Raw genomic sequence first — 24,979 nt, 5'->3', positions numbered from 1 at the left:
TTATCTTTTGCCTTTTCAGAGCCCTTGCGTATGTTGCAAATTGGATTTTTGTCGTGAGTGAGGTTTAATGGTAATTGCAATGCCGAATGTGCTGTACAGTAATCCCTCCTCCATCGCGGGGGTTGCGTTCCAGAGCCACCCGCGAAATAAGAAAATCCGCGAAGTAGAAACCATATGTTTATATGGTTATTTTTATATTGTCATGCTTGGGTCACAGATTTGCGCAGAAACACAGGAGGTTGTAGAGAGACAGGAACGTTATTCAAACACTGCAAACAAACATTTGTCTCTTTTTCAAAAGTTTAAACTGTGCTCCATGACAAGACAGAGATGACAGTTCTGTCTCACAATTAAAAGAATGCAAACATATCTTCCTCTTCAAAGGAGTGCGCGTCAGGAGCACAGACTGTCAGAAAGACAGAGGAAAGCAAACAAATCAATAGGGCTGTTTGCTTTTAAGTATGCAAAGCACCGCGGCACAAAGCTGTTGAAGGCGGCAGCTCACACCCCCTCCGTCAGGAGCAGGGAGAGAGAGAGAGAGAGAGAGAGAGAAAAACAAACAGTCAAAAATCAATACGTGCCCTTCGAGCTTTTAAGTATGCGAAGCACCATGCAGCATGTCGCTTCAGGAAGCAGCTGCACAGAAGATAGCAACGTGAAGATAATCTTTCAGCATTTTTAGACGAGCGTCCGTATCGTCTAGGTGTGCAAACAGCCCCCCTGCTCACACCCCCTACGTCAGGATCAGAGAAAGTCAGCGCAAGAGAGAGAGAAAAGTAAGTTGGGTAGCTTCTCAGCCATCTGCCAATAGCGTCCCTTGTATGAAATCAACTGGGCAAATCAAATGAGGAAGCATGTACCAGAAATTAAAAGACCCATTGTCCTCAGAAATCCGCGAACCAGCAAAAAATCCACGATATATATTTAAATATGCTTACATATAAAATCCGCGATAGAGTGAAGCCGCGAAAGGCGAATCGCGATATAGCGAGGGATCACTGTACAGCCTCCATCTAATAATGTAGAAGCGATTCCCGATGACGTTACAGCCAGAGCTATGTCACCATTCACTCTCTTGGCAAGAATCAGGTTTATTAAGAATGTTTTTCCTGTTCCTCTGTGGTCATACGTAATTTCCATTTCAAACGTGAAAAGAATTTTATATACTGTATATAGATTAGGTGATAAAGGTTTTTTATTATTTTATTTAAAGGTTTTTATTTCAGTTTCATAAGAAGCAGGTTCACATTTTAATATGACATGCTTTAATTTTCTTTGTCGGGTGTTTTTATCTTCCCATAGAACATGCTATGGGGAAACCCCCAAACTACTTAGAAGCACAAATGAAGACAACTGTGCAGTAAGATAACAGAACCGCCAAGGCTTTGCTTAACGGATTTGTTGTCTTTCTTTCTTTCTTGCTCTCTGCTTTTCCCATTAGGTTCTTCATGAACAGATCGAGATCCCTGGCACCAGCCTTAAACTTAGCTACCTAAGTTCTCGTAGTCCAGGATACAAGTCCTTGCTGAAGATCGTCATGACCCAATCTGTGGTGCCTCTGAATCTGAATAAAGTTCACCTGATGGTGGCCGTGGAGGGTCATCTCTTCCAGAAGTGGTTCCATGCGTCCCCAAACTTGGCCTACACCTTCATCTGGGACAAAACCGATGCTTATGGCCAAATCGTCTATGGTCTCTCTGAAGCTGTTGGTCAGTATTTCGTCTTTAAAACGGTGCTGTTATTTCTCCAGTTTAGGGGCAGGCTGTAGTTTCTCTCACACTGTATTGGAAGGAGTGCAGCACAAAATAAATAGATGGACGAATGTAATTTCTACCAGCAGTTGTGTAGAAATGCGGAAAGTGAACCTGAAAGACAATGCAGATCACTTTGACACTTTTCGAATGAGAACATGACTACAAATATTACAACTCTATTCGTGTGGCTCTATGCCAAACACTTTATTGCTAACAAATTGGAGAATTTTTATATGAGAAAAGGCAAAGCATAGCTCCTTTTTATGTTAACATCAACAAAAACTCTCTGACAGAAAAAAATAACAATAAACATGGTCAGATTTTACTTGTGATTAATGAGAAGCAAACACATATACAGCACTGTACATGAATAAATTGTACGTACATAAATAGCTTAGGCCAGGGATTTTCTACTAGCATGTTAAGGTAAGTACCATGCCGTCCACAATGTTTGGGACATTTTTCTTTGATTTACCCCTCTGCTCCACAGTTTAAAATTACAAATCAAATAACACAGACTTTTCATTTTCATTTAAAGGGATTTGCAGACATTTCGGTCACACAACACCTTTTCATCACATTACCCCCATTTCAGAGCATCGCATTGGCAGGTCTTTTAAAGCCGTTGTCATATTTACAGTGGTGTGAAAAACTATTTGCCCCCGTCCTGATTTCTTATTCTTTTGCATGTTTGTCACACAAAATGTTTCTGATCATCAAACACATTTAACCATTAGTCAAATATAACACAAGTAAACACAAAATGCAGTTTGTAAATGGTGGTTTTTATTATTTAGGGAGAAAAAAAAATCCAAACCTACATGGCCCTGTGTGAAAAAGTAATTGCCCCCTGAACCTAATAACTGGTTGGGCCACCCTTAGCAGCAATAACTGCAATCAAGCGTTTGCGGTAACTTGCAATGAGTCTTTTACAGCGCTCTGGAGGAATTTTGGCCCACTCATCTTTGCAAAATTGTTGTAATTCAGCTTTATTTGAGGGTTTTCTAGCATGAACCGCCTTTTTAAGGTCATGCCATAGCATCTCAATTGGATTCAGGTCAGGACTTTGACTAGGCCACTCCAAAGTCTTCATTTTGTTTTTCTTCAGCCATTCAGAGGTGGATTTGCTGGTGTGTTTTGGGTCATTGTCCTGTTGCAGCACCCAAGATCGCTTCAGCTTGAGTTGACGAACAGATGGCCGGACATTCTCCTTCAGGATTTTTTGTTGACAGTAGAATTCATGGTTCCATCTATCACAGCAAGCCTTCCAGGTCCTGAAGCAGCAAAACAACCCCAGACCATCACACTACCACCACCATATTTTACTGTTGGTATGATGCTCTTTTTCTGAAATGCTGTGTTCCTTTTACGCCAGATGTAACGGGACATTTGCCTTCCAAAAAGTTCAACTTTTGTCTCATCAGTCCACAAGGTATTTTCCCAAAAGTCTTGGCAATCATTGAGATGTTTCTTAGCAAAATTGAGACGAGCCCTAATGTTCTTTTTGCTTAACAGTGGTTTGCGTCTTGGAAATCTGCCATGCAGGCCGTTTTTGCCCAGTCTCTTTCTTATGGTGGAGTCGTGAACACTGACCTTAATTGAGGCAAGTGAGGCCTGCAGTTCTTTAGACGTTGTCCTGGGGTCTTTTGTGACCTCTCGGATGAGTCGTCTCTGCGCTCTTGGGGTAATTTTGGTCGGCCGGCCACTCCTGGGAAGGTTCACCACTGTTCCATGTTTTTGCCATTTGTGGATAATGGCTCTCACTGTGGTTCGCTGGAGTCCCAAAGCTTTAGAAATGGCTTTATAACCTTTACCAGACTGATAGATCTCAATTACTTCTGTTCTCATTTGTTCCTGAATTTCTTTGGATCTTGGCATGATGTTTAGCTTTTGAGGTGCTTTTGGTCTACTTCTCTGTGTCAGGCAGCTCCTATTTAAGTGATTTCTTGATTGAAACAGGTGTGGCAGTAATCAGGCCTGGGGGGTGGCTACGGAAATTGAACTCAGGTATGATACACCACAGTTAGGTTATTTTTTAACAAGGGGGCAATTACTTTTTCACACAGGGCCATGTAGGTTTGGATTTTTTTTCTCCCTAAATAATAAAAACCATCATTTAAAAACTGCATTTTGTGTTTACTTGTGTTCTATTTGACTAATGGTTAAATGTGTTTGATGATCAGGAACATTTTGTGTGACAAACATGCAAAAGAATAAGAAATCAGGAAGGGGGCAAATAGTTTTTCACACCACTGTAGTTCTTTGTCGCATATCTCTCACATGCAATGTCTGCTTGAAGTCTGCAATTCAGAGACATCATCAGGTGCTGAGGGTTTTCTCTGGTGATCCTCTGCCAAGCCTTTAATGCTGCCATCTTCAGCTCTGGCTTGTTATGGGGGGCATATGGAAGGCCTGCTCAGATGAATTTCAATCAGGTGACTAGAGCGGCCATTCAAGAATTTTCCATTTTTTAGCTTTGATAAACTCCTGTGTTGCCTCATTATGTTGTGTAGGATGAAGTGTCGTCTGGTGAGTTTGGACACATTTACTGGAACTTGAGCAGATCAGATGTTTCTACACACCTCAGAATTCATTGTTCCACTGCCATCAGCAGTTCCATCGTCAATGAAGAGAAGTGTGCCAGGACCTGTGGCAGTCATACATACCCAAGCCATAACACCACCACCGCCATGTTTAACAGATAAGGTGGTCTGCTTTGGATCTTATGCAGTTCCTTGTCATCTCCACACTTTGCTCTGGTCATCACTCTCATGCAAGTTCATCTTTGTTTCGCCTATCCACAAGACTTTTTCCCAGAATTCTTCAGGCTCTTTGAAGTCCTTTATCACAAACTGTCACCTGGCCATCCTGTTTTTGTGATTTGCATCTTGCAGTGTGTCCACTGTATTTCTGTTCATTAAGTCTTCTGCTGGTAGTCGTCTCTGACAAGTCCACATTGGTCCCCAGAAGACTGTTTCTGATCTGTCACACATGCGTTTGGGGGCTTTTTCTTTACCATAGTGAGGATTCTTCTGTCATCAGCAGTGGAGGCCTACCAGTCTCTTTGTGATTATTGAGCCCACAGTATGTTGTTTCTTCTTCATGATATTCCAGACAGTTGATTTTGGTCATCCTAAGGTTTCACTGATGTCTCCAGTAGTTTGATTCTTGTGTGTCAGCCTCATAATGGCTTCTTTGACTTTCATTAGCTCAGATCTTCTCCTCATGTTGAACAATGACAAGTACAGACTCCAAAGGGTAGAAGCAAGCCGAGGTATCTGATGAAAGAATGAAACCCACCTGAGGAATCACAAACACCTGTGACGCCAGTTGTCCCAAACATTATGGAGCCCTGAAATGGGGGGGCCATGTAGGAAAAGTGTTGTCATTTCTACCGAAATGTCTACAAATCTCCTTACATGAAAGTCTGCAACACTTTGGCCAGTTTCGCTGCTCAACCCAATTCACAATGTCTGACTGAACATAATTAGTTTTGGCGTGTGAGGCTCCTCGTCAGAACTCCATGGTCACTGCAGTTTTATCAATCCCCTGGCTCCGAGTCCACTCACACTTACTTATATGTACTTAAATGTTTGTGTGTACTGATGAGGTAGTGAGTCGGAGTATGTTGTGATTCAGGCTTTGAAATACCTTGATAGCAACTTGGTGTTTCAAAGTAGGCATTGTCCTATGTCCCACAAGGGACGAAGAGGATTGATGATGATTGATGATTGTCCTATGTGGGCTGGTTCACCCGGCTTTGATAATGGAGGTTCAGATGAACAGACCTCATCTTTTTATACCCATTGAAATCCTGTTATTTCATTCCTTCCTCAAACCATCTGATGGCTTCACTTCTTGACCAAGAATCATTTCCACGAAATACAAATAAAGCCCACTTTGCATGCTCAATTCCATTTTTGTAATGAACAACAGGATCAAGTAGAGCGGGCCTTCCTAAACTATGGCTTCCTGCTGTGGGGCAGAGTTGGGTCGTGAGTCACCATTGTATTCAGTGGGTTACGGGTTAGGGTTAGGGGTTAGGGTATGGGATATGGCCATAAGGGCACGCTCTGGCACGCTAAGTTCCCAATTTAAAAATTTAAATATGTTCTGTTTGATTCAACCCCCCACCTCAATTATATTAAAACCGTATAATATAAATATTTAAAAATGAATAAATATTCTTTATCCTTAATAATTCCTAGTAAAATTAATATAATATTAATTATTTATAATAATATAATATTAATTATTAATAATAATATTAATATATATTAATATCAATAAAATTGATATTAGTAAAATGAATAATCCATAAATAATAATCATCCCTAAAATTTAGTAAAAAAAGAATTGGGGTTAGGGTTCGCATATGATTTATGTAGCATGTCGTGGTGGGTCACCGTGCGTTAATTAAACAAAGGAATTCAGGATCAGTGGCGATTTTCCAAGGGGGGTGACCTCCAACCCCCACCCAGATAATCGAGCAACGAATCTTCAAGGGTGAATTGCCATGACGATTGTCTGTGAATCTTGAAGGAGGACCACCCGTTATGACAGTCCTCAAGGAATGGGTCTTGAAGACACTAAGAAGGGCAAGACTGGGTCACAAGAAAAACAAAAAAGAATTTCAAATAATTCGTTCAACAGAACAGTCAGAAAGGCCCCCTCAAGTATGTTTTAGGAGTCTTTCTCAACTGAACACACTCGGGCACATCTATAATATCAAAAATGATTTTTTTTATGATCGAAAAATTGTAAAATTTGAATGCAAATGTCTGAGCTCTTCAAAACTAGCATCTGCTCGGCTAGCAGATGGCATTTTCACAAGACGTCTTGTGCTGACATCAAGTATTAGAATACTGTAGGTGTGCGTGTGTGTCTGAGCTTATATGTATTCAGACTTTTCCAGAACTTGAATGAAGTTGCCAGATTTTTTTATGACATTTTTAGACTTTAATTTGCTTACATTTTGTCTGAATTCATTTTAAAATATTTTTCTCTTGGGCCCTTCCACAAAAGAGCAACATCCACTGCTCCATTATCATACTCACTTCATCCTCTTTGCAGTCACTGGGGAAATGGCATACGTTGTGTCCATGGTCTATCCAGTAAAGCTGATAAAGTGTTACCCGTGGGAATTGCAGGGTCCAGATACAGGAACATTAAACCTGTCTTAGTCTCCGCCATGGGAATGAACAAAACTGTAATAACATAATGAATCCACGCCGGTGTTCTTAATGGACAATTGGCCAATCATCGACTCTAATCAAACATTGTGGAGCAGTTTGTGCTGCTCCTGTAAACGGTTTTGCTGCAGTGGGCCGTTGTCAAGTGTCATAGAGTCAGTTGTCATTACTGACTCTTTGTGTGACTCTAGTTAAGTCACTTTTCATGCCAGGGATGGTGATGGTCGCTGTACTATGACTTTTTGACATGGCTGGATCTACCATCAGGGTGACTTGGGTGGCCCAGCTCACAAAACAGTGCTTCACATATGCAATAGAAAAATAATGTGTAATAGCAGAGAAAGTCCACACTGACAGCATGGGCTCTGTTACGCATGCGTGCTTGGGGATCTCCTGCAAGGCTTGGGTAAGCCGAGTAACACCACTGCCAGGCAGGAGGGGGCACTGCCAAGAGGAACCGTGTAGAAAATGACCGAAATGTGCGCAAATCCCCTTAAATGAAAGTCTGCAATGTGCACTTTAATAATATTGGAATTATTTGATTTGACATTTTAAACTGTGGAGCGGAGGGGGAAATCAAGGAAAATTGTGTCATGGATGGTGCTGTATTTTCTAATTGCCATATTGAATGATACAAATGTACACATGCAGCCAAAGTGTTTTATGAAATTGTGTGATGATTTCTCTGACACATCTCTGCAACATCGCATGGACATCAGGGACTTTGCCTCTGGATTGGCAGACCGGGGTGGTGGTCCCACTCTTTAAGAAGGGGGACCGGAGGGTGTGTTCCAACTACAGAGGGATCACACTCCTCAGCCTCCCTGGAAAAGTCAATTTGGGGGTCCTGGAGAGGAGGGTCCGTCGGATAGTCGAGCCTCGGATTCAGGAGGAACAGTGTGGTTTTCGTCCTGGTCGCGGAACAGTGGACCAGCTCTACACCCTTAGCAGAGTCCTGGAGGGTGCATGGGAGTTCGCCCAACCAGTCTACATGTGTTTTGTGGACTTGGAAAAGGCGTTCGACCGTGTCCCTCGGGGAATCCTGTGGGGGGTACTCCGAGAGTATGGGGTACCAGACCCCCTGATAAGGGCTGTTCGGTCCCTGTACAACCGGTGTCAGAGCTTGGTCCGCATTGCCGGCAGTAAGTCGAACCCGTTTCCAGTTGAGAGTTGGACTCCGCCAGGGCTGCCCTTTGTCACCAATTCTGTTCATAACTTTTATGGACAGAATTTCTAGGCGCAGCCAGGGCATTGAGGGGGTCCAGTTTGGTGGACTCAGGATTGGGTCACTGCTTTTTGCAGATGATGTTGTCCTGTTTGCCTCATCAGGCCGTGATCTTCAGCTTTCTCTGGATCGGTTCGCAGCTGAGTGTGAAGCGGCTGGGATGGGAATCAGCACCTCCAAATCCGAGACCATGGTCCTCAGCCGGAAAAGGGTGGAGTGCCCTCTTAGGGTTGGGAGCGAGATCCTGCCTCAAGTGGAGGAGTTCAAGTATCTCGGGGTCTTGTTCACGAGTGAGGGAAGAATGGAGCATGAGATCAACAGGCGGATCGGTGCGGCATCTGCAGTAATGCGGGCTCTGCATAGGTCTGTCGTGGTGAAAAAGGAGCTGAGCCATAAGGCAAAGCTCTCAATTTACCAGTCGATTTATGTTCCTACCCTCACCTATGGTCATGAGCTGTGGGTAGTGACCGAAAGAACGAGATCACGAATACAAGCGGCTGAAATGAGTTTCCTCCGCAGGGTGTCTGGGCTCCCCCTTAAAGATAAGGTGAGAAGCTCAGTCATCCAGGAGGGGCTCAGAGTAGAGCCGCTGCTCCTCCGCATCGAAAGGAGTCAGATGAGGTGGCTCGGGCATCTGATCAGGATGCCTCCTGGACGCCTCCCTGGTGAGGTGTTCTTGGCACGTCCAACCGGGAGGACTATGACTCCCGGCTGGCCTGGGAACGCCTCGGGATTCTCCTGGAAGAGCTAGAAGAAGTGGCCGGGGAGAGGGAAGTCTGGGCATCTCTGCTCAAGCTGCTGCCCCCGCGACCCGACCTCGGATAAGCGGGAGACAATGGATGGATGGATGGTTTCTCTGAGTGGCTATCAGTTTATAAAGCTGAGCTTTGTGTTTTATTCATGGTGACTAAAATCGGAAAGTACAACAAAATGAGCAGGGTGCAAACTGTCACTTGTCATACACAGGTAAAAATGAAGACTCCTGATTTTCTTTTTCAGTGTCTGTTGGCTTTGAGTACGAAACCTGCCTGAGTCTCATTCAGTGGGAGAAGAGGACGGCAATCCTCCAAGGCTATGAACTGGAGCCCTCCATTCTTGGTGGCTGGTCGCTTGATAAGCACCATATACTCAATGTCAAAAGTGGTAAGTGTCCTAAATCGGTGTCACCCTGCATAATGTGCTCACATTACAGCAAATCCTTTCTCAGTTAGCAAAAACAAATGTGCACCGTGGAAAGACTGAGGCTTAGTCAGGGTTCCATCAAAGTGTCTTACTGTAAATCAGAGTCTGTGAACCTGTAAAAGAAACGCACACATCGCAGGATCAGCATGCTTAGCATATGCTAGTCAATGAATGCAAGAGGCTGCCAGCCATTACCAATGGTTTTTGAGCATCAATTCTGTCGTATCAACAGCAGCCTGGTGCCAAACGGTATACTTGCTCCTTTAATAGAGGATTAAACCAGGAGGATGAATAATGGAAAAGCAGATGTAGTCTGCTAGTGAGCTTCATCTTGCTTAAGTGGGGATAAAGTGGAATTAGTTTCTTTTAAATATTGCTGTGTTATTGCTGCTGTCACAATTTACAACATCTAGTCATCGGGTATGTCACACATGTGGACTGCAGCTGTACACTGGGTGTTTAGATTCAGTCAGATTGGATAAACTTTATTATTCCCATGGGGAAAATCTAAATAAGGTAACTTATAAATTAGATTCTTAAGATAAAAAGCAGTTGTTTCTTATATAGTACAGAAAGCAAAAATAACTCCAGTGAAACTTGAAGTTCACAAGCAGAAAGGGCAGCTGTTTCCATTTTTTTTTTATCAGTTATCAGGTAGAGCATTAACATTCAAAACTAAAGTGACTCACAGCCACAGAGGTGACAGAGGTGTGAAATGGACAAGCAGCTTTGTGCCATTCTATATTGTCTTACTATATTATACACAATATTAAGAAAATGCAGTGCAATCTACCTACGGACGCGATAAGTCCACAGTAACAGATAAAGTTAAGGTTAGGTGCTGTTCAGCCTATATATATATCGGACTTCCAATACAACTCGGAGTCCTGCCACGTGCAGAAGTTCACTGACGACACTGCTATCGTGGGCTGCATCAGGAGTGGGCAGGAGGAGGAGTATAGGAACCTCATCAAGGACTTTGTTAAATGGTGCGACTCAAACCACCTACACTTGAACACCAGCAAAACCAAGGAGTTGGTGGTGGATTTTAGGAGGCCCAGACCCCTCATGGACCCCGTGATCATCAGAGGTGACTGTGTGCAGAGGGTGCAGACCTATAAATACCTGGGAGTGCAGCTGGATGATAAATTGGACTGGCCTGCCAATAATGATGCTCTGTGCAAGAGAGGACAGAGCCGACTATACTTCCTTAGAAGGCTGGCGTCCTTCAACATCTGCAATAAGAAGCTGCAGATGTTCTATCAGACGGTTGTGGCGAGCGCCCTCTTCTACACGGTGGTGTGCTGGGGAGGCAGCATTAAGAAGAAGGACGCCTCACGCCTGGACAAACTGGTGAGGAAGGCAGGCTCTATTGTAGGCATGGAGCTGGACAGTTTGACATCCGTGGCAGAGCGACGGGCGCTGAGCAGACTCCTGTCAATCATGGAGAATCCAATGCATCCACTGAACAGGATCATCTCCAGACAGAGGAGCAGCTTCAGCGACAGACTGTGGTCACCGTCCTGCTCCACTGACAAACTGAGGAGATCGTTCCTCCCCCAAACTATGCAACTCTTCAATTCCACCCAGGGGGTAAACGTTAACATTATACAAAGTTATTGTCTGTTATACCTGCATTTTTATTACTCTTTAATTTAATATTGTTTTTGTATCAGTATGCTTCTGCTGGAGTATGTGAATTTCCCCTTGGGATTAAGAGAAAAGCCAAGCAAAATGACACCTTTTATTGGCTAACTAAAAAGATCACAATATGCAAGCTTTCGAGGCAACTCAGGCCCCTTCTTCAGGCCTTCTTCTTCGAGGCCTGAGTTGCCTCGAAAGCTTGCATATTGTGATCTTTTTAGTTAGCCAATAAAAGGTGTCATTTTGCTTGGCTTTTCTCTACATTCATAATGGCTAACATGGTACAACATCCTAGTACCCTTGGGATTAATAAAGTATCTATCTATCTATCTATCTATCTATCTATCTATCTATCTATCTATCTATCTATCTATCTATCTATCTATCTATCTATCTATCTATCTATCTATCTTCGCTTACGCAAGTGTGAAAGAAAATGTAACTGCTTGCAAGCTACGAAGGGTTAAAAGCTGTTTTTGCTCTAACGGCAGGTTATTCACACAGGTGTCTGTCATAAGACAGGGTGCAGTAAGCTGACCGAGGACAACTTCTTTTTATGGAACTCATCTGTTAGACACAGGAAAGATGACTTTTCCATCTTTAGGGCCCCTTTTGCAGTCAGTCAGTCAGTCATTATTCAACCCGCTATATCCTAACTACAGGGTCACGGGGGTCTGCTGGAGCCAATCCCAGCCAGCACTGAGCACAAGGCAGGAACAAATCCCAGGCAGGGTGCCAGCCCACCACAGGGCACACACACACCCACACACACATTAGGGACAATTTAGGGTCGCCAATGCACCTAACCTGCATGTCTTTGGACTGTGGGAGGAAACCCACGCAGACACGGGGAGAACATGCAAACTCCACTCAGAGAGGACCCTGGAAGCGAACCCAGGTCTCCTAACTGCGAGGCAGCAGCGATACCACTGCACCACCAGCCCCTTTTGCAATGTACACAAAATAGAAACGGTTAGCCAATTCACACAATGTAAGATGAAATGCTTAGATAAACATATTGTGATTATTGATAAGTAATGGGAATAGGAAGGGAGGAAAAATTTTAAGAGCCGATTGACAGGGGAACTTTGCTCTCCTGCCTTGCGACGTGGGATCCACATGCTCATCTGTGACTGAATAAAGACTGATTGATTGAACCATTCCTGTCTTCCTTGGGGGTTACTTCCACACAAGACACGGCTATATTGTTCCCCAAATCACGCTCGGCACTAACGGTGTTGGCACTTTTACAGCCCAAGTAAACCTTCGGATCTCACACATTCCACAAGACGTGTCTATCCAGTCGCCTGAGTGACGCTCGGGTCTAACACTAAAGAGGTTAAAATGCATAGCCTTCAAAGCAAACAAGTGGAGCCTTCCACATTGTGCACTGGCCGCGTGTGCCAGCTGTTAGTCTGAAGTTCATGATACGATGGCTGTCCAAAACAAGTGATGGATGTAACTTAACCGTTTGCAGTTGTGTTTTAGTGATTCACTGCAGGCACCGTAGGGAGGCTTAGGGAGTCAAGACTGGGGGGCTGTCATAAAACAAGGCCTGTTAAAGCCCATTGAGGCATTCCTTGTGTGATTTTTGGGCTATACAAGAAATGAATTGTTGTTGATGTTACTGAGCATCTGACAACATTAAATATTGTTTTGGCTAAAGTGCTCATTATATTGGCCATGTACACTTAGCTATAGATGTATACAGTAATCCCTCGCTATATCGCGCTTCGCCTTTCGCGGCTTCACTCCATCGCGGATTTTATATGTAAGCATATTTAAATATATATCGCGGATTTTTCGCTGCTTCGCGGGTTTCTGCGGACAATGGGTCTTTTAATTTCTGGTACATGCTTCCTCAGTTGGTTTGCCCAGTTGATTTCATACAAGGGACGCTATTGGCAGATGGCTGAGAAGCTACCCAGCTTACTTTTCTCTCTCTCTTGCGCTGACTTTCTCTGATCCTGACGTATGGGGATTGAGCAGGGGGGCTGTTCGCACACCTAGACGATACGGACTCTCGTCTAAAAATGCTGAAAGATTATCTTCACGTTGCTATCTTTTGTGCAGCTGCATGTCAGCTCGAAGGGCACGTATTGATTTTTGCTTGAAAAACAAACTCTCTCTCTCTCTCTTTGTCTGCTCCTGACGGAGGGGGTGTGAGCTGCCGCCTTCAACAGCTTTGTGCCGCGGTGCTTCGCATACTTAAAAGGCAAATAGCCCTATTGATTTGTTTGCTAGAGATTGTTTTCTCTATCTCTGTGACATGATCTGCTCCTGACACGCACTCCTTTGAAGAGGAAGATATGTTTGCATTCTTTTAATTGTGAGACAGAACTGTCATCTCTGTCTTGTCATGGAGCACAGTTTAAACTTTTGAAAAAGAGACAAATGTTTGTTTGCAGTGTTTGAATAACGTTCCTGTCTCTCTACAACCTCCTGTGTTTCTGCGCAAATCTGTGACCCAAGCATGACAATATAAAAATAACCATATAAACATATGGTTTCTACTTCGCGGATTTTCTTATTTCGCGGGTGGCTCTGGAACGCAACCCCCGCGATTGAGGAGGGATTACTGTACAGCAAAAATAATGTATGTGGAGATAGAAACTATTTGTATTTATGCGCCTTTTTGTTTAGACTGATTGGCTTTATAGTACAGATGGGCAATTTGAAACTCGAATCCTCCCGAAGTAATAGCATCCCTGTTAATTGAGTGTTTTGACACTAGACTGCACTTTATTTCGTTTTCTTTTTTTTTTTTCTTTAGTCTAGTGGCTCTGACTGCCACTTTAAATTTTATTAACTCCTTGGTGCAGCGCAGAGTTATAATGTGGTGATGCTGGCAGAGATACAACATTTATTTCTTTTTCCTTGCCTGACTGCCATTGTTATGTCCCTGAAGGATTTCACATCTCTTTTTCTCCCCAGTACTTATTTATTTCAGAAGACAGAACCATTGATCTTAATTGCTAAACTGTTTTTTGTCATAAAAATAAGGCCTTCAAATTTTCACCTCTATTACCAAATACATCCTCCTTCACAAGTGGGCAATGATCGTTTGGAAGTTATTGATTTCTTTTTTCTCTTTTTGTTTTTGTTTTTATACAGGAATCCTTCATAAAGGAAACGGTGAAAATCTGTTTTTGTCCCAGCAGCCAGCAGTGATCACAAGCATCATGGGTAATGGCAGGAGACGCAGTATCTCCTGCCCTAGTTGTAATGGCCTTGCTGATGGCAACAAGCTGCTCTCTCCTGTGGCCCTTGCTGTGGGGATCGACGGCAGTCTCTTTATTGGGGATTTTAACTTCGTGAGGAGAGTTTTTCCTTCGATGAATGTCACAAGCATTTTTGAGCTCAGGTAAAAAGAAACCTTTTCTTAGTTTTTATCACTGACTTAATGTTTCATTTCTACCATATACGTGGATAGGGCCGGATCTATGCATAGGCAAAGCAGGCAGATGTCAATGCAGGAGGAACGTTGGGGGGCCAATTATAGCACGTCAGTGATGTCACTTTTTCTATTAAAGGCTAATATTTCAAGTGGAGGGCGGCACAGTGGCGCAGTGGTGGCGCTGCTGCCTCTCAGTAAGGAGACTCGGGTTCGCTTCCTGGGTCCTCCCTCTGTGGAGTTTGCATGTTCTCCCTGTGTCTGCATGGGTTTCCTCCCACAGTCCAAAGACATGCAGGTTAGGTGCATTGGCGATCCTAAATTGTCCCTAGTGGTGTGTGTGTGTGTGCCCTGTGGGTGGGCTGGCACCCTGCCCGGGATTTGTTCCTGCCTTGTGCCCTGATTGGCTCCAGCAGACCCCCGTGACCCTGTTGTATAATGGATGGATGGATTTCAAGTGGAGGAGTTTAAGTACCTCAGGGTCTTGTTTACAAGTGAGGGGGAAAAGGGATGGTGAGATCAATGGATGGACTGGGGCAGAAAGTGCAGTTATGCAGATGCTTTACCAATCTGTAGTGGTGAAGAAGAAGCTGAGTCAGAAGGGAAGCTCTTGATGTACCAGTCGATCTACAACCCCAATTCCAATGAAGTTGGGACGTTGTGTAAAACGTAAATAAAAACAGAATACAATGATTTGCAAATCCTTTTCAACCTATATTCAATTGAATACACTGCGAAGACAAGATATCGAATGTTCAAACTGATAAACTTTATTGTTGTTTTGCAAATCTTCACTCATTTTGAATTTGATGCCTGCAACACGTTCCAAAAAAGCTGGGACAGGGACAGCAAAAGACTGGGAAAGTTGAAGAATGTTCTGAGGAATGAACTTTCCACAGGTGAACAGGTTAATTGGAAACAGGTGTTTGTCATGATTGGGTATAAAAGGAGCATCTCCAAAAGACTCAGTCGTTCACAAGCAAGGATGGGGCGAGGTTCATCACTTTGTGAACAACTACGTGGGCAAATAATCCAGCAGTTTAAGAACAACGTTTCTCAACGTACAATTGCAAGGAATCTAGGGATTTCATCATCTACTGTCCATAATATCATCAAAAGATTCAGAGAATCTGGAGAAATCTCTGCACGTAAGCGGCAAGGCCGAATACCAACACTGGATGCCCGTGACCTTCGATCCCTCAGGCGGCACTGCATTAAAAACCAACATCATTCTGTAAAGGATATTACCATGTGGGCTCAGGAATACTTCAGAAAACCATTGTCAGTTAACACAGTTCATCGCTACATCTACAAGTGCAAGTTAAAACTCTACCATGCAAAGTGAAAGCCATATATCAACAACACCCAGAAACGCCGCCAGCTTCTCTGGGCCCAAGCTCATCTGAGATGGACTTACGCAAAGTAGAAAAAGTGTGCTGTGGTCTGACGAGTCCACATTTCAAATTGTTTTTGGAAATCATGGAAGTCGTGTCCTCTGGGCCAAAGAGGAAAAGGACCATCCGGATTGTTATCAGCGCAAAGTTCAAAAGCCAGCAATCTGTGATGGTATGAGGGTGTGTTAGTGCCCATGGCATAGGTAACTTGCACATCTGTGAAGGCACCATTAATGCTGAAAGGTACATACAGGTTTTGGAGCAACATACGCTGCCATCCAAGCGACGTCTTTTTCAGGGACGTCCCTGCTTATTTCAGCAGGACAATGCGAAGCCACATTCTGCATGTGTTACAACAGCGTGGCTTCGTAGTAAAAGAGTGCGGGTACTAGACTGGCCTGCCTGCAGTTCAGACCTGTCTCCCATTGAAAATGTGTGGCGCATTATGAAGCGCAAAATACGACAACGGAGACCCCGGACTGTGGAGCAACTAAAGTTGTACATCAAGCAAGAATGGGAAAGAATTCCAGCTACACAGCTTCAACAATTAGTGTCCTCAGTTCCCAAACGCTTATTGAGTGTTGTTAAAAAGGAAAGGTGATATAACACAGTGGCAAACATGCCCCTGTCCCAGCTTTTTTGGAACGTGTTGCAGGCATCAAATTCAAAATGAGTGAAGATTTGCAAAACAACAATAAAGTTTATCAGTTTGAACATTTGATATCTTGTCTTCGTAGTGTATTCAATTGAATATAGGTGGAAAAGGATTTGCAAATCATTGTGTTCTGTTTTTATTTACGTTTTACACAACGTCCCAACTTCATTGGAATTGGGGTCGTACATCCGTACCCTCACCTATGGTCAAGAGCTTCAGATAATGACTGAAGAATGAGATTATGGGTGCCAGCGGCCAAAATGAGCTTTCTTCTTAAGGTGGCTGGGCTCTCCAATAGAGACAGGGTGAGAAGCTCAGACATCATGGAGAGGTGCAGAGTAGAGCCACTGACCCTCCACTTTGAGAAGAGCCAACTGAGGTGGTCTGGGCATCTGATATGGATGCCACCTGGATGCCTCCCTGTGGAGGTTTTACAGGAATGGCCAGCTGGGAGGAGACCCCAGTGAAGACTCAGGGCTCACTGGGAGGATTATGGCCTGGGAATGCCTTGGAATCCCACAAGTTGAATTGGCAAGTGTGGCAGGGGAAAAGGGATGTATGGGCCCCACTGCTAAGGCTGTTGCCCCCGCGACCCGGCTTTGGATAAGTGGTGAAAAATGGATGGATGGATATTTCAAGACAGATGCTTTTTGATATGTCTGCTTAAAAGATTTATTTTTTGTGTTAAATAGTCTGCGTCCATCAATATTTTATGCTTGTGCTATTACTGCATAACTCGTGAAGAGTGGTCAGTCAATTGGTCGTTTGTATTTTATGTACTTCAGCCAAAACATTTGTTACTTCTGGAGCTGCTAAAAGAAAGAAAATGAAGGTAGAACAACATTTATTGAATAAAGCACAAGTAGCCATGAGGCACTTCTTGAAAGCAGACTGTAATGACAATGGCGTGGAGCCTGAGCACACAGGCTCATTCCTCCATCTGAACCATCAGAGCCAGCTAAAATAACACAAGGCCGAGGACAAACGAGTAGGTTTGCAGATTTGGTAAGCTGCTGCTCAGATTGAGCAAAATGGCCAGCAAATGAAAGGGTTAGGGGCTTCTTCAGCTTTAACAATCCCAGCAAAAATATTGGTGACTTTTCTGACTCTGCCAGGAAATATGAGGCTGTGAGCAGGAGCTCAATTAGCGATCATTTTTACCAGCGTATGAAACGAAACACCTTACAGGCCTTCAGGCGGACACACCAAATACCAGTGTCATCTGCAACTGTGAAAACACGACTCCAGAATGCTGACCTTAATATGCTTTTTCAGTCATCTTCCACCCAACGTCTGCGTTCTTTTGCCCATTTTAGTCTTTTTTCAGGTACAGCTTTTTCTTTAACATTCTTCCTCTAAGTCCAGCATCCTGGAGTTCAGTGGTGTAGCTAAGGGCGGGCGGAGGGGGCGGTCCACCCCGGGTGGAACATTTTTGGGGGCGGCATTATTGGCCAAAAACCTCAACACAATTTGTGTGTAAGCAGCAGGGTTCGGAAAAATATCTATGATTTTTATCCACAAATGCTTCAAAAATAATTTTCAGACTGTCCTTCTGTGATGGCCTCAGACACAGCAGTTGAAATTTATGAGGCAATAGCAAAAATAAACATAAACATTACACCGAGAATAATTTCTAGGAAGATAAACAACTAATTTAGAATTTATAATTTCATTTCGTTATCAATCCGATTGCGTTCGTCTCTGCGCAGAAAGCATCCCCACCTATCACTTGTACACTACACTGGTTCTGGTTTTCGCAGCGTAATTATATTAAACTAATAATTAGAACACGGCTTATCAGTGCGTCTATACTATATTCTTGTCTAGTTGATGCTTATAAATAATTATATGTGAAAAGTATTGCTGTTTCTCTATATATGAATATCCATCCATCCATTTTCCAACCCGCTGAATCCGAACACAGGGTCACGGGGGTCTGCTGGAGCCAATCCCAGGGCACAAGGCAGGAACCAATCCCGGGCAGGGTGCCAACCCACTGTAGGACACACACAAACACACCAATCACACACTAGGGCCAATTTAGAATCGCCAATAAACCTAACCTGCATGTCTTTGGACTGTGGGAGGAAACCGGAGCGCCTGGAGAAAACCCATGCAGACACGGGGAGAACATGCAAACTCCACGCAGGGAGGACCCGGGAAGCAAACCCAGGTCCCCAGATCTCCCAACTGTGAGGCAGCAGCGCTACCCACTGCGCCACCATGCCGCCCTATATATATGAATAAATCAATGCAAAATTTATCTTAATTTTTCTCTATACATCATTTTAATTTTCAATTTAAATAGGTTAACATGATCAGATATGTTGGAGGGCGGGCAAATTGAAGCACCACCCCGCACCAAGTGGCGCGAACTCGAGCTACCCCACTGCTGGAGTTGTCTTTTTCTGTTGCAGGCGACACTTCTGCTTGGCATGTATTTAAGGAAGATGCCAACTGAAGACCTGTAAGGCATTTGTTGCCAACTTCTCTCAAGATAGGAATAGACACCTTTACATGAAATCTTCAGTTTTTTGTCAATCTGTCACATAGAATACCCTTCATTCTCCAAAAAAAAAATAAAACAATAGACTGACATGTTCCTTGAGAAAGCTGTCTCAGTTTGGCCATTTTCTGAACCCAGAACAGAACTTTAGGAATGCCAGCACTTTGTAACATCCATATTACTAACCGAAGGTTGTAAACCGGATATGGACGCAGGGCGTTGGGCGCAGGGCGCATCGAGGCTCACGCGCACTGCCGCACTGCAAGCAGAAAACACAGAATCGAGAAGGTTGTAAACCGGATGTCACGCTCACTGCTGCACTGCAACGAGCCCGCCACCTGTAAACTAGACTTGCTCTAATCCACTGTGCCAGTAATGTAGATCACATAACGGTCATTCAGTTTGGCGCCCGCCCCAGAGTCCAGAGTCAAACGCAGCGGCATCCCAAAATGCTGTGGCGCCCGCCCCAGAGTCAAACGCAGCGACTTCCCAAAATGTGGCGGCTTCCCGGAGTCAGTAGGTAGCGCCCAAATAACACAACATAATGCGCCGTGGCGCCTGCCCCAGAGTCAAACGCAGCGGCTTCCCAGAGTCGGTACGTGACGCCCAAACAACACAACCTATGAGCTACACCTGCTCTAATCCACTGTGCCAGTAGTATAGATCACATAACGGTCACAAACTCTAACCCAGCGGCTTCCCAGACTCAGTGGCTGGCACACGAACACCACAACCTGTAAACTGAACCTGCTGTGCTCCACTCTGACAGCAGTCGGTGTCAGCAAAGGCAACGGAATCACGTCTCCACAAAACAAGACCACCTTACTACAGATATGCATATGTAGTTAAATGACATTTCCCCAGATGCACCCACCCTCCATGATATGTCATCCATCCAGATATCGGATGGAACAGAAACTGATTGCCATTCATGGATTTCCGATTCGCTAGCGAATCGTGGGCTTACTAATAAGTGAGCAGAATAACAGGTTTAAGCAGCACTAATTCAATTACAAAGGTTTCTCTAATAACCAGTTAGCATTTAAATGTCACTAAGGATTAAGGAGTTGACCATTAGGAGGCTAAAGCAGTGCCTGCTGGAAATAGGGTTTTGCAGTAATTTTTCAATAATAAAATAAAATATCTGTTATTTAAAACAGCAATCACGATTAGAAACACTACTAATGTCTTTCCAATATTTTTAATTTAATTTAATGGTATCTTAATTTTAAAAAAGTATCAATTTCAATCAAAAACATGAATAGTTCTGGGTGTACCCTGACTTTTGACTGTTAGTGGGTATCATCGTAAGTTGGAATTGCATTACATGTCTTCTAGATGGAGAGGATGTCAGAATACGCAACAGGGGGTCACATGAGATGGTAAACTGCACAGTTCTGTAATGATGATTCTGCACGGGTTCACATTTCTAAAGTATTGCTGGCTCGGCTCTTTTTCAGGCTGACTGACTGCATCAATGCTGTACAGAGGCTTTCCAGGTTCGACGAGTGCAGACCTATTTTTTTAACTGCTCTGTCATTGTATGTAAAACATGAGACATCAGACAGACGAGCCCCTCTTCTGTTTCTGGACAATCTGGATGAGAACTGGCCCAACAAAACTCACCAGTCTTATCCACTTAATTCCACTCTACAAGTCGAGTTTTGAAAGTCCCTAAAGTTCTACTGTCTACCTCACTTCCTGGTTGTTTATTCCATGTGTCTGTTGTTCTCTGTGTAAAGAAAAACTTCCTCATTTTTGTTCAAAAGTTACCCTTAACAAGTTTCCAATTGTGTCCCTGTGTTCTTGTTGAACTTATTTTAAAGTCACCGTCTCGATCCACTGGACTAATTCCCTTAAACACTTGAGTCAGGTCTCTTTTAATCTTTCCTCATAACTCATCCCCTGTATCCCTGGAATCAGCCTAGTTGCTCTTCTCTTGACTTTTTCTACTACTGCTATGTCTTTTTTGTAGACCAAAACTGCACCCAGTACTCCAGATGAGGCCTCACCAGTGTGTTATAAAGCTTGAGCAGAACATCCTGGGACTCGTACTCCACACATCAGGGCGCTATATAACCTCACATTCTGTTAGCCTTCTTAATGGCTTCTGAATACTCTGTCAGTTGATAGCGTAGAGTCCACTACGACTCCTAAATCCTTCTTTTAATGTGTACTTTCGAGTTTCAAATGTCCCATTGTGTATTCGAACCTCACATTTTTACTTCCTACTTGTAATACTTTACATTTATTTCCTTTACATTTCATCTGCCACATATCTGTCCAGGCACGTATGCCGTCCAAGTCCGTTTCTAATGATTGCGGCTGCATTGCATGCGTTGCAGGTGAGTGCTCATTGGTTGTCATCTCTCACATACACACAGGCCCACCCCAATGTCTCAAGACAAATTCAAACCCTTTTTGATTTGGCTAGGGCGAGTTGCAGACCAGTTGAACTGAGCTGCTAAAGATGTCAGAGGTCACAAGAGTGGCACAGTGACTGCCCCTGACTCACCAAGATTATGTAACTGAAAAAAATGGAGTAAAGTGACAGGGTTTAGACACTCTCAGAAACCACCCAGCAAAGAATTCATGAAGACAGACATTTGGGCGAGATTTGAATATGTGGTCATCTCATTCCCCAAGGTTTAGGTTTCCATGTTCATCAGAGACTCTCTGAAGTGTACCAGCACCCACCATTGCCCTCCTGCGTTGACCTCATTCGGTTGCTGTGATTTCTCACTTTCCCAACTTCTTCAAGATTGCATATTTAGGACAAAAGAGCCTCCTCCTGGCATCCTGAGGCGAGCAGCACTGCGTTTCTTTTGCTGCAGATGTCAGAACATGTTTAAGCTCGCCAAAAGCCTGTGAGGCATCATGTGACCCTACAGTATCTCGATGTTAGTGTTGTGCAAGTGATATGACCTGAATTTTTTTTGAGTAGTTTGAAATAATTGATCTTTGAGCAGATTCATATTTTCCTATTATAGGCTCACGTTTGTTAAAGGGTTTTGCTCTGCAAAATGATTCTCCTTCCCTTCCGTGTTACAAAATTCAGAAGGAAGATTCTGTCACATCATGGGGATGTGGGAAAGGCAACCCCAAAAAGTCCAATAGAGCTAACAGAGGGCTTCTGAGTTAAACTCTCTAGAGATGTTCTGAAGTGTAATTGGCATAACGCGAATATGTTTAGCAGCCAATGGCTGAACGTCAGGAGGGCCGTCAACCATGACAGATAAAACTGAGAACACTTTAGATTGTAAGCCTCTTTGCTCATATTTCTGTAATGTGATTATTTTGGGCTTATTTGTTTCATATTCCTGTTTAGGCCTTTCTTTTTCTTGGTTCAGTAGTTAAAATTGGTGGTGGAGAGTGTAGCTCTGCATTAGGAAGACTTTGTTCAGTCAAATGACCATTAAATATATCCGAGGCAGCTTGGTCATGAGCTCACCCAATTTATTCATTGGACAAGTTAGTGCTCCACAACAATAGTTCCAGAAAGCCTTGCAAAAAAGTTATGAATTATAATAAGAAGTAATACGAGGGGGGACCCAAAAATAACCGGAATTTTGTTGTTGTTAGGTTGGTACTTGTAGTACGTGGTTGGGCCGATTGCTGATAGCAGATCAAAAAGAGCGTCGCCTGGAAACTTGTCGTGAAATGAAGGATCAGTTTGATAATGACCCAGATTTTTTTTTCCAAAATTATTACAGGAGATGAATCGTGGTGCTACAGTTACGATCCTGAGTCGAAACAGCAGTCCAGTCATTGGAAAAAAATGCAAAAAAAGCTCGGCAGGTGAAATCAAAAGTGAAAACAATGTTGATTTCTTTTTTTGATGTCAAAGGTCTCGTGTATTATGAATTTGTTCCAGCAGGTCAGACTGTAAACCAAGCATTCTACCTAGAAGTGTTAAGAAGGTTGCGCAACAGTGTGAGAAGGAAACGCCCTGATTTGTGGGAGTCGGGCGATTGGTTCTTTCATCATGACAACGCTCCATCTCACACTGCTCTCAGCATTCGCCAATTTTTGGCAAGAAACGGTATGACAACCCTGAACCACCCACCCTACTCACCGGATTTAGCTCCGTGTGGTTTCTTTTTGTTCCCTCGGATGAAAAAAGACTTGAAAGGAAGGCGTTTTGCTGACGTCGAAGAGGCAAAACAAGAAACAACCAGAGCATTAATGGGCATTACTTCAGACGAATTTAAAAAATGTTTCGAACAATGGAACAAACGGTTAGATAAGTGTATTTCCGCCAATGGAGAGTACTTTGAAGGAGACTAATTGTAGTTTGTACAGAAAATTAAACTAAACACGTTTTAAAAATATTTCCGGTTATTTTTGGATCCCCCCTCGTATATCCCAATCAATATCTAAAAAAAAAAGATCTTCTTCAAGTGATAGACACTCACCAAGCAAATGATTAGGAACACCTGAACGCCTCCATATCCATGCAGTTATCTAGTCAACCAATCATGGGGCAGCACTGCAGTGCATAAATTCCTACAGATACAGGTCAGGATCTTCAGTTCACGTTCACATCAAACACCAGAATGGGGAAACTGTGTAACCTCATTGATTTCAACTGTGGCGTGAGTGTTGGTGCCAGACACGCTGGTTTGAGTTTTTCTCTAACTGTTGTTCTTCTGGGATTTTCACACACAACAGTCTCTTGAGTTTACCCAGAATGGGGCGAAAAAGAAAAACAAAACACATCCAGTGATTGGCAGTTCTGTGGACGAGAGAATGGCCAGACTGGTTTGAGCAGACAGGGAGGCAACGGCAAGTCAGATAACCACTCGGTCCAACTGTGGTCAGCAGTAAAGCTTCTCAGAATGAACAACATGTTGAACCTTGAGGCAGATGGGCTACAACAGCAGAAGACCACTGTAGCTGCGTTTACCCAAAAATTACCAAAGTTCTGCAGCTTCAGTGTGCAGCTTCATGGGATTCTGGTTTGAAATGATTCCACAGACAAAATATCTTCTTTATAAAAACATTAGTAAAAATTCAAAGTAGAAGAGTTCACACAAAAATAGAGAATAGATTAGTATTGCAAGAAAAGAAAGCTTTTTGCTTAAGAAAAATTCTTTTCAAAGCTTATAAATCTTGTTTCATTTCTTGAAGTTTGCTTACCATTTCTGAACAGTCAGATAAACTGTATGCTTATCCCATTTTCATGCTGTAAAGGATCTTACAGTCCCTGCTAGTGTAACCAACTGGAATCCGCCTTTCCCTGTGTTGTGTAAATGATTGTCACGTAGGCACGTTGGTTTAAAACACGAGCTTTTATTTTACCTCTTCCAGAAAATCTTTTCAAAACAAAAGTAAAGAAATAGACAGAGCGTCACATTAACGTCTTCTCCCCTCTGCCCCTACAGTGTCCACCGCGCTTCTCACATTTTTATTTATACAAGCACATTACATATAAAACTAGTTACAAAAAAATGAATCCAATTTTCCAAAGAGAACTATTTACAATACACACAGACTTTATACAAAAAAAATACTAATTTTATAATTATATATTCTTAACAAATGAAAATAAAAGAAAATATATATATAGCATACCTTTTCAAAACAAAAGTAAAGAAATAGACAGAGCGTCACATTAACATCTTCTCCCCTCTGCCTATTAAATAATAAATTAAATCGATTATAAATTATTAACACAAAGTAAATGAAATAAAAAAATCAGGAAAGAAACTGAAACCACAACCTACCCCTACAGCATCCACCGTGCTTCTGGCGTTAGAGCCAAAAACGTGGTGTATGCAGGTTATGAGGTGTGACGCTAATTAACGCCCGTACTACAACAGATTATATTGTTGGTATACTATTAACTATTTACAGGGATCAACTCATTTGGGGAAGTTCATAACAAAAAAAATAAAATAAAATTATAAATAACATTTTACACTTTGCTACACTAGCACTGAGACCTGTTCTGAACAACAACTGAAACTGACTCAATTAACACACTGTGTCTCAGATATAGCAAGAACTTACAGGGGGTAAAAGGCTATACCA

At 43.0% G+C, this 24,979-nt stretch overlaps 1 protein-coding gene across 5 annotated transcripts in view; it reads left to right on the top strand.

Moving 5' to 3' along the window:
• Positions 1 to 24,979, top strand: part of tenm2b (teneurin transmembrane protein 2b) — a 1,820,998-nt gene that overhangs the window by 1,703,994 nt on the left and 92,025 nt on the right. For all 5 annotated transcript variants that reach the window (XM_051934201.1, XM_051934200.1, XM_051934199.1 and 2 more), the window contains 3 exons: positions 1,442 to 1,709; positions 9,171 to 9,314; positions 14,112 to 14,361. In XM_051934201.1, the coding sequence (XP_051790161.1) occupies positions 1,442 to 1,709; positions 9,171 to 9,314; positions 14,112 to 14,361 (662 nt within the window). The remainder of the gene's footprint in view (positions 1 to 1,441; positions 1,710 to 9,170; positions 9,315 to 14,111; positions 14,362 to 24,979) is intronic.

The sequence above is a fragment of the Erpetoichthys calabaricus genome, chromosome 11 (assembly GCF_900747795.2).
Source record: "Erpetoichthys calabaricus chromosome 11, fErpCal1.3, whole genome shotgun sequence".
Taxonomy (NCBI): domain Eukaryota; kingdom Metazoa; phylum Chordata; class Cladistia; order Polypteriformes; family Polypteridae; genus Erpetoichthys; species Erpetoichthys calabaricus.
This window is presented reverse-complemented; position numbering and strand designations above follow the sequence as displayed.